Source organism: Sminthopsis crassicaudata, chromosome 3 (assembly GCF_048593235.1).
Source record: "Sminthopsis crassicaudata isolate SCR6 chromosome 3, ASM4859323v1, whole genome shotgun sequence".
NCBI classification, from domain to species: Eukaryota; Metazoa; Chordata; class Mammalia; order Dasyuromorphia; family Dasyuridae; genus Sminthopsis; species Sminthopsis crassicaudata.
This window is the reverse complement of record NC_133619.1, coordinates 257,680,995-257,695,870: the sequence shown is the minus strand read 5'-3', so window position 1 is coordinate 257,695,870 and position 14,876 is coordinate 257,680,995. Positions and strand designations below refer to the sequence as shown.

The following is a 14,876-nucleotide window of genomic DNA, read 5'->3' as shown; positions in this document are numbered from 1 at the left end:
AACTAAACAAAGATAAACTGCTTATATTCAATTATGAGATAATATAAGTATTTTTTCCCTCTCATATTTTATCATTAGTTTGGAATCCAATTAGACAAGACCCGAGAATGAGTCTACAAAAGAATGGAAAAAGAGGGGAAGAGGATTACATTGGATGGGTATAAGGGAAGGAGGAAGATTAGGGAAAATTATCTCATGTAATCAGTATACACAGATATACATACATATATATATATATATATATATATATACACACAAATAAGAAGGATGGGAAAGAGGAGTGGCTGACATTGAACCTCTCATGTGAACTCTTAAAAGAAGGAAGGAGCACAGGACACAGAATAGGGAACAGAAATGCATTTCATTTAATAAGGAAATAACAAAGAAGGGGGGGAGGGGTAATCAGCTGGAAAGTTGATTAAGGATGTGATTAGTCCAATGCAGAACAAATTCTGAGGAGTTTATATCAAATCTGTAGATTTTTTAAATGGCAAAGAATGGGCATATTCTGAGGTATCCACAAACTGGAGAATGGATGAAAAATACTATTGTGATGAATTCTTGTCAGCATAATGACCAGTGCCTATTTCTAGAAGATTAATGATGAAACTTATTCTCCTTCTCATGACAGAGAGGTGAAGGATTTGAGATTCAGAATAAGCTTTTTTTTTTTTTTTTTTTTTTTTTTTTTTTTTTTTTTTTTTTAAGAGGGGCAGGGGAACATGGCCATTGTGGAAATTTGTTTTGATTGACTATACATGTTTGTAAAAGGTTTTCTTTTTCTTGGATTCAGAGTTGAGAGAGGAAGGTTTGGTGAGTGGAGCAGGAGGCAGATTTTGGCTAATTAAAGCAAATAAAATATTTAGAGATGAGGGAACGGGGTAAGAAAGATTGACTTGCATATGGTGACACAGCCAGTGCCGGTGTCTTTTTCCTTCTTCCTTCTTCTTTTGCTAAAGCAATTAGGGTCACACAGCTACAAAGTGTTAAGTGTCTGAGGTCACATTTGAACACGGGTCCTCCTGACTTCAGGGCTGATACTCTATCTTCTGTGCCATTTAGCTGCCTCTATTATTATTGTTATTGAGTATAATTTTTTTTCTGGTTGTTTGCTTTATATCAGCTCATAAATTTTCTCATGTTTTTTAAGATTTTAATTATCCAGACATGAGATAATATGTTGGAGTTCTTTGAATTAATGAATGAATAAAAATAATTTATTAAATATTAACTATGGGCCAAGCACTTTGCTAAGCCCTGGAATATAAATAGAAAATCAAGACAGTCCCTGCTTTCAAGGAGTTTATATTTTAATGGGAGACAATACATCTAGGATTTGAGCTTCAGGATAAATGTAATGACTCTGTGGTCCTTATAGTGTAGTGGCCGTGCAGCTGAAAATACATTTTCCTTAGTTTCATTTCCACTGATAAAACCATATCCTTTAATTATTTCAAACCAGTTGATAGTACTAGAGACTTTTTTTCCCTGGTCTTCAGGAGCTATGGCTGTTTTGGGAGTTGTAGCACCTGCAGAGGCAGTTGCTACGTTGTGTCTCACCTGGGTTTATTTTCTTGGAACTGCCATATGAGACAGACTTGATGCAGGACACTTGGCCTGGAAGACATTGTTATTTCTGGGGCTCTTTGGAGTTTCCTAGCTTTGCACATGCTGTTTCCTGTTTTTCAATTAGGATTCTTTGTTATTTTGATCAGGCTGGATGTTAGTTAACTTTTAGCTCTGGTTCTCTCTATCCCTGATGTAGGCCTTATTTATATATTACTTAGGTTAATGGGCTTTCTTTGTTTTTCATAGTTTTCTTTTTTTGTCTACTCTTTGAAGCTAATGATAATAATTAAGGATAATAATAATTAGTGCTACTAATGATTTACATTTATAGACTTCCTAATAACTTAGAAATAGATTTCATCATCATAACAGTTGTATGAAGTAGGTTTTATTGCTTCCATTTTTACCCTTTTTTCCAGAATTTTAATTTTAATTTTTGTTACTCTGAATTTGACAAGTATCAACAAACATGAACACTTATTATCTCTATTTTACAGATGGGGAAACTAAGGCTCAGAGAGGTTAAGTGATATGCCCATGGCCATTTCATCTAGTAAGTGTTGGATCAAGGATTTGAATCCAAATTTCTAGCACTCTTCCGTACTGCATTGTGACATCATCTCTAATAATCTTCCCATTTTATTTTCTTCATCATGCCTCAGTGAAGTTGAGAATAAAAAGCATTTTGTTCCCCCTATTTTATAGATTCAAAGAAAAGAGAAAAGGTCTTGTTCATATTGCCACTTCTAACAGCAAAACAATGGGTAGAAAGCAGGTTTTCTATTTCAAATTAGTGTCCTTTTTTCTATATTTTGTTGTCCCTTTTTTATACTCAGTAGGAAAGTCAGGAAATGTTAGTACTCTTGATGTGAAGTTTTCTTTTAAAAAATGTAGAAACATTTTTATTTTATGGATATTATTAACAACATATTGAATGAGGCTTGCTTTGGTGCTTGTGATGCACAGCCAGTCAGACTTTTTTCCAGAGGAACTATTTTTTCAAGGCATTTGTTATTTTCAAAACTGGTCCCATTAGCTTTTGAAGTTGCTCTGATTTAATTGGCTAAATGGCCAGGATTATCAAATTAACCATATTTTGATCAATAAGGAAGCATAAAAGTATTAAAGAAATGAAATAATTCTTTATCATTTACTTTCATTTTGTCCCAAAGGTATAGTATTGTCCAATTTATAGTATTTCCTGCTATACCTCACCTGTGATCCTCCTGACAAGCAGCATTTGAAAAAAATACAGAAAAAACTATAGATATGTCAATTAATTTTTTCAACTAATTTTATGTTTTCATAAAAACATAATGGTATAAAGAAGATCTGATAAGGGACTAAGGATAGAACAAAGTTCTCTCACAAAGTATAGCTTGTCTATCTAAAGAGCCAACTTTAAAAAGTTTAGAGAACTGATGTTAAAGCCATTGGTTTTCATCAACTTGTTGTAAGAATAATTTCAGTGAGGGTATTGATGGCTGAAATGAAGGAGATACTCCAGATATCTCTGAAATAATTGAGGAAACCAAAAGTTATGATACATTTTAGAGAAAATGTGATGGTGAAGGCAATATGATCAAAAACCTTTGATACCAGTTCATAGGTAAAAAGAGCAGGATAGCACTATTAAGAGAACCAAGCTGGTGTGGAACAAATATCAGTTAGTTGGTGATCTTCCATTTCCACAGTGGAAAATATTACTTTATCATCAGCACCACAATGTTCAGAGTGAACAAGAACATGATAATATTTCTGAAAACCAGGAATACCATGAAGGTGCAAGGCACTATACTGGTAGCAGAACTTTGATATATGTCCTCTTCTTCTCCAGGTAGTACTTCTCCATCTTGTTTTCTTGCTATTGGAAGGTGATGATTATAAAGGGGACAAAAACATTGACAAAGAAGAAAAAGACTATAAGGCAGACCTCATAAAAATAGGCATTTCTATGCAGTTGCTGTGGCTCAAGTCCTGCTCTTTTTCTCAGTCACTTGCACAGAATTCTAACTTGTGGCCAGACTTCTGTAATGAGTCATTCAGATCCAGATGATGTTGTCATAGTGGAATGGTGTTTCCATTCTCTCTTCCATTTTATTTTCTCATGATCTACATAATTGACTTTGTATTCCTTTCTATGTCTATGAAGTTTTCTATAAAATAAAACAATTCCCCCTTGAAGAATTGGAATGTAATGACAACAGGCGAAAATCAAGATCTTCTTAGCAAATTTTGCATTTTTGTTACTTAGTGGTTTTGATCAATCTTTCATATGCTTACTGATAGTTTGCACTTCTTTGAAAAACTTTGTTCATATATCTTTACCACTTATCTGTTTAGTGGCTGTCAAATACATTTGTATTAATTAGCTATAAGTATAGATAGAATCACTGGCTACCTACTCTAGTACTGTGTATACTTTCTTCTATGCCCAATTAAAGCTGCCTTCTCCAAAGTTCCAGTGATTTTTTTTTTTACTTAAAAATTTTCTTAACCTAGATATCAAAAAAAGAATATTTCCATGCACATAATAGAACAAAAAGAATTCTGTATGATATTGTAAATACATTTCATTTCACTTGCTTAAAATATGTTTTTAGGCATAACTTTCAAAACTATTCTGCCTATTTTTTTACTTTTTCATAAATTTGTTTCTGTTCTCTTTTGTTTATTTTAAAAATGCTTTTATGGTTCTCATTTTTGGAGTCATAATTACCCTTCCATTTTAAAAAGGGGGAATATAAAAAATAAGCATAGTTGAGTAAAACTGATTCACTCAGTGGCCATGCTCAAAAATATTTGTTTCCTTCTGTCTTCATGACCATGTCTTTGTCAGGAAGTGGGTACATAATGATTAGTTATTAAATTAAGTCTTTCAAAATTGTATTGTATTCCTTTCATAAATTGTTCTCCTGCTTCTATTCACTTCACTCTTCATCAATTTATACTGCCTCTCTTTTTTATCCCTTCTTCACATTACAATAATATTCCATTATGTTCATATACCATAATTCAACCATTCCCCAAAGGGCTAAAGAGCAATATAAAGCAATATAAATAGTTCTTTACTTTTCTTTATTTTTTCTTTTCCTATCCTCTCCTTCAGAATCAGGATGTTTGTTTTTCCCCAATATTATTCTATTTATCCTTCGTGCTTATTTCTCTTTTGAGTTTTATGTAGTTCTACATCAAACTATGCATGTGCTCTGTGTTCTTTTGTTTGAGTGAAGTTTATTTGTTGCCCACTCTCTGATTCTTTTTTTCTGTGTTCACCCTCTTATCATGGGCCCTAGTCATAAGAAATGTCAAGTGCTATCCTCTTTTTTCCTGGGGTATACATTTATCTCCCTCAGTAAGTTTTTAAGATATTAAGGTTCTAATATTTGTTTCTTCTTTTTTTTAGTTGGATTTTAGCTTTATATCATTTATCCTTTTCCAGTTATTCCAATCTAGTTATTTCAGATAGTCTCTGGAAAAGATATGTGAACATAGAGAATGTGTACACACACACATACAGAGAAGATACCTATATACATTTATATATATTTTTACAGGCAAACTCTTTGGCTGTATATATATATCTATATATCTTCCACTGTATAGGCAAAGTTTTTGGAAAAGCCATTTACACTGGTTGCTTTTATGTCCCTACATCTCGATATTTGCCAGTATAGACTGACATATTTCTCTTTCACAAATAAAGAAATACCACCATCCTTCCAAACATCCACATTCATGATCTTGAGTCATCCTCAGCTCTTCCTTTTCCCTTATTTTCCTTTTTTTTTTTTTTCCAATTATATAGCCACCATCCTTTTTCACATTTTTATTACCTCTTATCTGGATTATTGTAATAGATTCTACATGCTTTCACTCTTTTCTCTCTCCATTGTCCAAAGTAATTTTCTAAAAGCATATTTCTGAATACAACAATCCCCTATTCAGGAAATTTCATTGATTATGGTCCTAGGATAAAATAAAACAAAAATTCTTATTTGGTGTTTGAAGTCCTTCAAAATTTTATTCTGCCTTACCATTTTAAGCTCCTACCCCATTAATCCTTTTCACACACTCTGTAAACCAGTCAAAGTAGGACGGACCTCAGAAACAACTCTAATTTTCCTGAAGGGTCCCAGGATCACAGTTTTAGGGCTGGCAGGATCTTCGATGCCATTTTGTCCTTTTGATTGGTGAGAACACTGAGATTTGAGGAGGTTATGTGACTTGTTTCAGATCTGGCAGATAGTGACTAAGGTTGGGCTTAAGTCTGTAACACCATAATGGAAAGAGTGCTGACTCTGGGGTTTAAGAGTTCAGGTAAAGTCCTGACTTTTTCCCCCATATAATATTGGGGCAAATCATATAGCCTTTCAGGATCTTAGTTTCCTCATATTGAATTTCATGAGGTTGGCCTGGATGCTTCCCTAATTCTAAATCTGTGTGTCATCCGATGATTTAAATTCAGGGTTTCTGATTCCAAATCCAGTATTCTTTTCATTGAACTATGCTGCTTCTGAATCTGACAAAATAAAAGTGGTTTTATCATGCCTTTGTTTGAAAACCTCTACTGAGGGAAGTACTTACTACATAGTGACACAACTCAAACCACTTTTTGATGGCTCTTTTAGAAAGTTTTTTTATTTTTTTATCCAGCCTTAATTTACCCTTTGTGCAATTTCTACCTGTTATTATATTACAACCTGTACCTTAAAACTCTTATTATAAATGAAGACAATAACTAGTATTAATGTTAAAAATGTATCTAGTTCATTTTGGAAAATTTTTTTGTTTCATAATTCTTAGTTTTAAGAATATATAATTGGAGGAAATCTCCATCTTTTTTTTAATAATTTGAAGTATATTATATTTTAACTTTGTTAAATAGAATAAATAACTTGGACATATTCATTGTGAGTCATCAAATACTAGTGTTCAGAAAATTAGAAACAAGTACTTGATAGATGCAGTGGAGAGGCACATTTTATATATATATATATATATAAACAGGTAGCAACTATGAAAAAATAAGCTTTTGGTACTCCTAGTAGATAGATGTATAGTCTGTGTTTTCTAGAGGTATCTTATGATATTGAGAAAAAATGGAGCTCATTTGGTCAACTCCAAGGAGGAAAATATAGAAGAACCGAGTCAAGTTTCCTGTAGGAGAACCAGGCTTGTATTTTGTAGTTCTTAAGGAAACATCAAAGAAACAATGAAATCATTAATTCATTTAAGCATGTAGTGACAAGGTACAGTAGGAAGAATAATTTTTTGGTGGTATGATACACATCTCTTTTCAAATGTTGAATTATGCTATATTTGAACAAATATTTAAAAAAAAAAAAAAACTTCTGTGTTTTCCATACAGTAGTAATTCTAGTTCTTAAACAGAATACTGAAATTCTGAAATTGATATTTTATCTGTCAAAAAATGACAGATTAAAAAGTTTGTGTTGGGATTTTTTGAATAACTGCTATATGATATCAAAGCACTAACAGCTTATCTATCTCTTTTCAGAGATAGTTATTTGAAAAGGAAACACTTTTCATCAGTTTGTCCGAGTGATATGAGATATCTTTTTCCTTTTACAGATGCAAGTAGTAACAGAGTTTAAAACTGAGAGGGAGCCAAACTGTTCTGACCCTGATGCAGAAGGAGTGAGCCCTGCTCCTGTGGAATCCCAGACACCAATGGATGCAGATAAGCAGGCCATTTATAGGTAGCTGCTTCAACTAAAATACAATGTATTCGGGTTTTTTTGTTTAAATTATTATTTTTAAAAATATGTTTATTTTATAGAGGCAGGGGGAATATATGGAACAGAAAACATTCATCAGAATGATGAAATTATGTAGATTGTTATGAAAGTAAAATTAACAGGTGAAATTTTTCAGATTTAGTATTTCTTATATCTGTTAATTTTGAAATATATTGTAATAAATTTCAAATGGATATGAGTATGTTATTATCTTTAATTTAGGGTTGGTTAAAATGCAATGACTATAATTCAGTTTATAATGTTAATTTTAAAAATTCTAGTGCTTCATTTTATAAGTTACCACATTTTATAAATGAGATAAATTTTAAATAAGCTATTTTGAATTTATGAAGTAAAATTGGGAGAAAATTATTGGGGGCCTGAATGTGTTTATATTTGAAAAAGAGAACCACTACCCTTGACACATAGTCTGTCAATTTCATCACAATGTTCTGCAGTTATTTTGAGTTCCAGATAATTTTCCTCCAGGTCTTTTGAAGACTTTCATTAAACATGACTACTTATAATTACTTGATTAATTTATGATCACCTAACTTGTTTTCAAAGTGAAGAACTGGCTTTTTTTCTAGGTCTTCTGGATAAAAAGGGAGTTCATTAATTTACTGCAATATAAACTTTTTGTCTACCTTCACAAAATTATAGTTAATGAAATAAAGATAGAAAAATAATTATCTATGAACTTTTAAGCTAATTTTGTTGTTCACTTGTTCATATCTGACTCTTCATGAACCCATTTGGGGTTTTCTTGCCAGAGTAGTGGTTTGTCATTTCCTTTTCCTTCTCATTTTACAGATGAGGAACTGAAGCGAATAGGAGTAAGTGACTTACCCAGAATCATATAGCTAGAAAGTGTCCTGAGTTTAAGCTCAATACTCTTATGTGTTGTGCCACCTAGCTGCCCTTTTAATAATTGGTGGTGAGTAATTAAAGAGTTGTAGGTAAAATTGAGGCAAGTGTTTCTAGCAAAGATAGTGATGTGAAAGATTCCATCTAGTTCCCTGGAGAAACAGCCTCAGGAAAATAAAACAAACAAACAAACAAACAAAAAACAGGTGAAAAAAAGATTCAGGAAAACCATAGAGAAACACTAGTGACTTACTTCATACATTCCAAGCCTGAACAATGAGATGGTCAGAAGCATGAGGCCATTCTTTATAGGAGCACACAAAGAGGATCTAACTAACTATCTTTCAGAAAATTTGTCTGAAATGAGAGGGATCTGAGTCAAAGTCTTTTGGAGCCATAGCAAAAGATATAGTGAACTCACTATAAATCATGCAAGGAGATTGCTGGCTGACATTCCCAGGGTGTCTTAAGACACTGCAAGAGATCTGATTTCTGGTTGAGGCTTGTCAGTGTCAATCCAGGAACTAAAAAGTTCCCAGTAAATGACTACAGATGGAAAAGGAGATGGAGCTATAGCCAGTGGCAGGCCAGCATTGGTCTCATGAAGAGAGAGAGGCAGAAGGCAAGACCTGTTTTATTCTCCTGGCCCAGCTCCTTGTCCAAAATTAAGGCTATAGAAGAAAGTGAGAAGAGAATCAGGACCCAATTATCCTATTGGTAGGAAACTACAGTGGAGACAGGACCTGGGCCTAATCTCTTTGTCCAGAAGTGAGGAACAAGACAGAACCACATTGTGGCACAAAGCCCCAATTGAGCAGGTGAGGATGGAAATATGAGCAAGCAGAAGATAACTCTAATTACAATGCTTTGGGTTAAAGAAGGCCAAGAACCAGAAAAAGAATAACTTCACAATTCATACAAGTAGATACTAAGAAAAAAGATGATTTGGCCTCAAAGACTCCAAGAGTAGATTAAAGAAGTGAAGCAAGAAGTTTTTTAAAGTGAAATTAGAGCACCAAAAAAACCCACCAAACCCATAAACCAGTTGGAATAACAGCTTAACATAGAAAGTGAGATGCCTTAAACAAGTAGTAGGCAGCCTAAAAAATAGAATGACTATAGAATTAATTAATTAATGACTATAGAATTGCAAATTACAATAATTCTTGAGATTCCTCATCACACTAAATGAATTGGCAAAGATGAGAAAAAATAAAAATGTCAAATATTGAAGGGATTAGGGGAGGACAGTCATATCAATGAAGAATATTTTACTGGGGATATAAATTGATCCTAACTGTTCTAGAAAGAAATTCAAATCTGTACTCAAAATAAAATTATACTGGGCATGCCCTTTTACTCAGCAGGACCAGTACTGGACATATAAAGAATTCAGAATCCATATGAAGGTACTTACTCCTACATTAAAAAAAAAAAAAAATAGCTTCACTTTTTGTTGTAACAAAAAATTCAAAGTGGAAACGCATTGATTGGGGAAAGACTGAACAAATTATATTAATTATGTTGAGGCATAGTGTATCAGTCTCATAGTCAGGAAGATGTGGATTTACGTTTCATAACCTCTCTGGTCCAGGCATCTCTTTAAAACAAGATCCTGAGAAAGAATTGACTTTCATTGACCAGAAACTACATAGAAGTAATTTCTTACTTGAAAATTCTGTAAACCAGATCTTACTCTTATACCTGTCCCAAAGGAGAAAGAGATGGATTCAGAAAAACCCAGGAAGACTTGTATAAAGTAATAAAAAATATATTTTAAGTGGAAATGTGATCTTAATATTAAAGATATTATTATAAAAATTAAAAGAGAAACATTATATACCTCTTACATCTTTGTGTAGGAAATATATTCTTACAAACAAGAGTTAGAGGCAATTACAAAAAATAAAAATAGATAACTGAGTATTTGAGATTGAAAAGCTTCTGCACAAATAAAATCAATACTTTTTTTTTTTTTTTTTTTTTTTTTTTTTTTTTTTTGCTGAGGCAATTGGGGTTAAGTGACTTGCCCAGAGTCACACAGCTAGGAAGTGTTAAGTGTCTGAGGCCGGATTTGAACTCAGGTCCTCCTTATTTCAGGGCTGGTGCTCTATCTACTGTGTCACCTAGCTACCCCAAAATCAATACTTTTGAAATAAGAAGGGATGTGGTCAAATGGGGGGAAAAATCTTTGTATCAAATTTTTTTGATAAAAGAGTATGATATCTAAGATATAAAGAGCTTTTATATATATATATATATATATATATACACACATATATATGTATATATATATATGTATGTATGTATGTATTGCATATATACACATATAAAACTAATAGCCATTCTCCAATAGATAAATGGTCAAAAGGATGAGAACACTTATCAAGAGAACTGTGAAGTATTCACAACTATGTAAAAGAATGCACCTAATCACTAATGATACAAGAAATGCAAATCAAAACAATATTGAGATTTTATCTTATATCTTGCAAATTGGCAAATACTTAACAATCAAATGTCACCAGTTAATATTAGGTTGTAGAAGAAAAGGCCCACTAATAATTGTGGAGGAAGTTGTTACAACATTTTGGAAAGCAATTTGAAATTAAGCAAATAAAGTGAATAAAATAACCTCAAACTTTTGAGGTAGAAACTCCATTACTGGGTTTATACACCATGGAAGCCATTGATAAAGTCCCCCAAATATTTATAGTAAAACTTTTCTGAAAATATAATATAGAGTTGGGAAATGGCTGAATACAAAATGTGGTACATGAATGTAATGGAATATTACTGTACTATAAGAAATGATATATGTGATGAACATAGAGGAGCATGGGAATGTCTGTTAGAACTGATGCAGAATAAAGTAAGCAGAGTCAAGGAAAATAACATACGCAAAAACTACAGCAATGCAAATGGAAAAATAATAACAATAATATACCAAAAAATCAAAAGTAAATGTAAACAATTATAAAAATCAAATTGGACTCTAATGAAGAGATACAAAGGGACACCCTAATCACAGGTCCACAGGTGTTATTCATTAAATTTGTTTTTTAGACTTTTGTGGTGTATCATCAGTTGTGCTGATTTTTTTCCCTCTCTAAAAATACTATTTGTCATATGCTATAATTCTGGGAAGGGTAAGGGGACAGGTACTTGGGATAACTATGGTGATTAAAAAAACAGAAATTATCAATAAAAGCTTATTTTTAAAAAATTTGTCAGACTGGGCTAGTTGCTTTCTTTTCTGTGTTCTCCTGCTGGGTCTGAAGGGTAAAGATCACAGTGTATTCGTGGGGGTTGTGGGACGGAATGAAATGAATAGACGATGTTCTCAAAGTTCAGGGAAAGTCAGGTTGCTCAGGACTTGAGGCCAAGGAGAGCTTTGGACTTGGCTTTGAGACTTCTGTTCATCAGTCCAACTAAGAACTGATCTAAATTGTGAACCTAATCCCCTTTTCCTTCCTAAAGCATGGGGAGTGTAGAGGGAGGAGGATTGTGCCTCTTACATGTTGGGAAGAGTATTTTGTGTATTGGGATTATACCTTTGGAGTAAATGATCCTTTGTAAAATCTAATCTGACTGGTAGTAAATGGAATTGGGGTAACAGGGATAACCTGTATACTTGGGCAAACACCATTGATAGAATTTAAAGACATTTGCAGAGAGCCTGAACATCCAGAAACTCTTTTAAGTTTACTAGAGGACCCCTGGAGGAGGGGTAAAAAAAAGTGATAAACTTGGTTTTCCAGTGGGGGTAGGGGAGGCAGGGTGTTACATGTAATGCCATTTATATAGCACTTTAAAGTTTGCAAAGCATTTTACTATATTTTCTCAATATATCCTCACAGTAACCCTGCAATTTAGTTGCTATAACTATGTCTAATTTAAAAGTGAGGAAACTGAGGCATAGCCAAAATCTCACGGCTAGTGTCTCATTGAACTAGACTGCCTCTAATAGATCTGTTTTAAGGACAAAGCCCTGGAATAGTACAGTAAGTGAAAACATTTTTACAAAGATACTGTTTTCAAATGTTTCTTAAAGGTCAGTTTGCAAAAAACCAAAAAATCCCAAACCAACAAAAAAACAAACAAAAAATCAAGATCTTACCAGTGCTTTTTGAACAGATGACCACACTGAAATCTGTAGACTTATTTTAACAAAAGAAGTAGATTTATTGAAGAATAACACACACACAAGTGCATGCACACACATACATACAGCTAGAGCAGATGTTCATTTGAACATTGAATTGTTGAATTGAAATTCATGCATAAATTCTAAAATGAAAAAAGATCTTACACCATTGAAAAAAACAATAAAGCCCACTTTATATTTTATCAAACCTCACAAAACTGTAATCGGAAGATTGAGAAGGCCTTTGTGATACTTGGATTCATTCTTGGAGGAGAAACTAAAAGAAAACTGAGTCTTGATTCTAGAGATCAGAGATTTTGGTGAACATTAGAAATCTAGTTTGATTGACCTAACTGATACAGAGGACAAAAAGAAAAGATTCTTTGAAGTTCTTAACTTGAAAGATGTGGAAGAAAGAGACAAAATTTTAAATGTTGAAAAAAGATTTTTTTCCTAAAAAACATTTTTTTCCTCAATACCATTTAACTGTTGCTTTATTTTTGATAATATATGCTCAGATTGCTTCACAGTTTTCCATACTAGTATACATGTTAATTAAATAAGTCATTTTGGCAAAGAACTTTCTATATAAGGATCCTAAGGAGGATAAATTTATATTGATTATCATTTAAGCTGTTCTATATTAAAAGAACCAAAATAAAACATAATTTTGCATTTACCCATGCATCTGGGCTACTTGTATCATTTAAATTGTAACAATCAACATTCTTTGTTAATTTAACATCTCTAAGAGTTGTCTCAAGGTTTTCATAGCACATTAATACTTTAAGCATGTACCCTTACAGAAATGGAAATTGCAGAAAAGTAAACATATAATTTCTTCATAATAGAACTTAATATGTATTGGATAATTTTAATGTGGCCTAATATTAAACTGGGTTTTATGGCTTCCCCTTGATACTGCTTTTAAGGTATATTGTCAAGAACTTCAACAGTCTTCTCATGCTGCCAAAAAATAAAAACTATCTTCAGCAAAAGTAACCATTCATTATTCTCTAAATTGATAATAAATATCAATACAAATTAAGTCATATACACCAAAAATTACTATTGTGTTCATTTTTAAAAATAGATCATTTGGGGTACATGAAATAGAATGGCTTTCATATAAGCACAGTCAATGTAATTATCATGAGAAGCAAGTAGTGGACTGGGAAAAAACCTTTCAAATATCACTAATACCAGTCTGATATTTATAAATACACACACACACACAAACACACATACACACACCCCTAGTTGTCTAGATAGGAATAAAAGCTTTTTCCTAAAAGATAAGTTTTCAAAGGATATGAATTAAACATTTCTAAAAGAATTCCAAATGATTAACAACCATAAAAAATGCTCCAAATTGTTGCTAATAAGAGAAATTAAATCAAAGTGATTTTTGATGTTTCATTTCATGCCCAGCAAATTGGCAAATATGATAAAAGATAGCAGTAGTCAATACAGTAGAGATTATGAAAAGATAGACACACAAATGTGTTGCTGGGGGAGCTATGAATTTATCAAGCAATTAGGTAGTACAGAGCAGAGAACACTGGGTCTGGAGTCAGGAAAACTCATCTTGAGTTCAAATCTGTCCTCAAAACATTAGCTATTTGACCCTGGATGAGCCACTTAGCCTAGTTTATCTCAGTTTCTTCATCTGCAAAATGAGCTGGAGAAACTCCAGATGGGGTCACAGAGGTGGACACAACTGAAACAACTGAATACTAACAAATGCATTTGGATTTTTTAAAAATAGCTTTTTATTTAGCAGATATATGCATGTGATTTTATAGCATTGACAATTGCCAAACCTTTTGTTCTAATTTTTCCCCTCCTTCCCCCCACCCCATCCCCCTGATGGCAGATTGACCAATACATGTTAAATATGTTAAAGTTTAAATTAAATACAATATATGTATACATGTCCAAACAGTTATTTTGCTGTACAAAAAGAGTCAGATTTTGAAATAGTGCACAATTAGCCTGTGAAGGAAATAAAAAATGCAGGCAGACAAAAATAGAGGGATTGGAAATTCTATGTAGTGATTTATAGTCATCTCCCAGAGTTCTTTCTCTGGGTGTAGCTGGTTCAGTTCATTACTGCTCTGTTGGAACTGATTTGGTTCATCTCATTGTTGAAGATGGCCACGTCCATCAGAATACATCCTCATACAGTAACGTTGTTGAGATTATATAATGATCTCCTAGTCCTACTCATTTCACTCAGCATTAGTTCATGTAAGTTTCTCTTGGCCTCTCTGAAATCATCCTGTTAGTCATTACAGAACAATAATATTCCATAATATTCATATACCATAATTCAGCCATTCTCCAATTGATGGGCATCCACTTAGATTCCAGTTTCTGGCCACAAAGAGGGCTGCCACAAACATTCTTGCACATACAGGTCCTTTTCCCTTCTTTAAGATCTCTTTGGGATACAAACCCAGTAGAAATACTGCTGGATCAAAGGGTATGCACAGTTTGATAATTTTTTGAGCATAGTTCCAAATCATTCT

The 14,876-nt window shown here is 32.9% G+C and overlaps 1 protein-coding gene across 3 annotated transcripts in view; it reads left to right on the top strand.

Moving 5' to 3' along the window:
- The window catches only part of PKNOX1 (PBX/knotted 1 homeobox 1), a 149,901-nt gene that overhangs the window by 76,215 nt on the left and 58,810 nt on the right, over positions 1 to 14,876 (top strand). For 2 of the 3 annotated variants that reach the window (XM_074300548.1, XM_074300550.1), the window contains one exon: positions 7,165 to 7,292. In XM_074300548.1, coding sequence (XP_074156649.1) covers positions 7,165 to 7,292 — 128 coding nt within the window. Of the gene's footprint in view, positions 1 to 2,066; positions 2,123 to 7,164; positions 7,293 to 14,876 lie in introns of all 3 variants that reach the window. The other variant, XM_074300549.1, reaches the window with a different exon arrangement.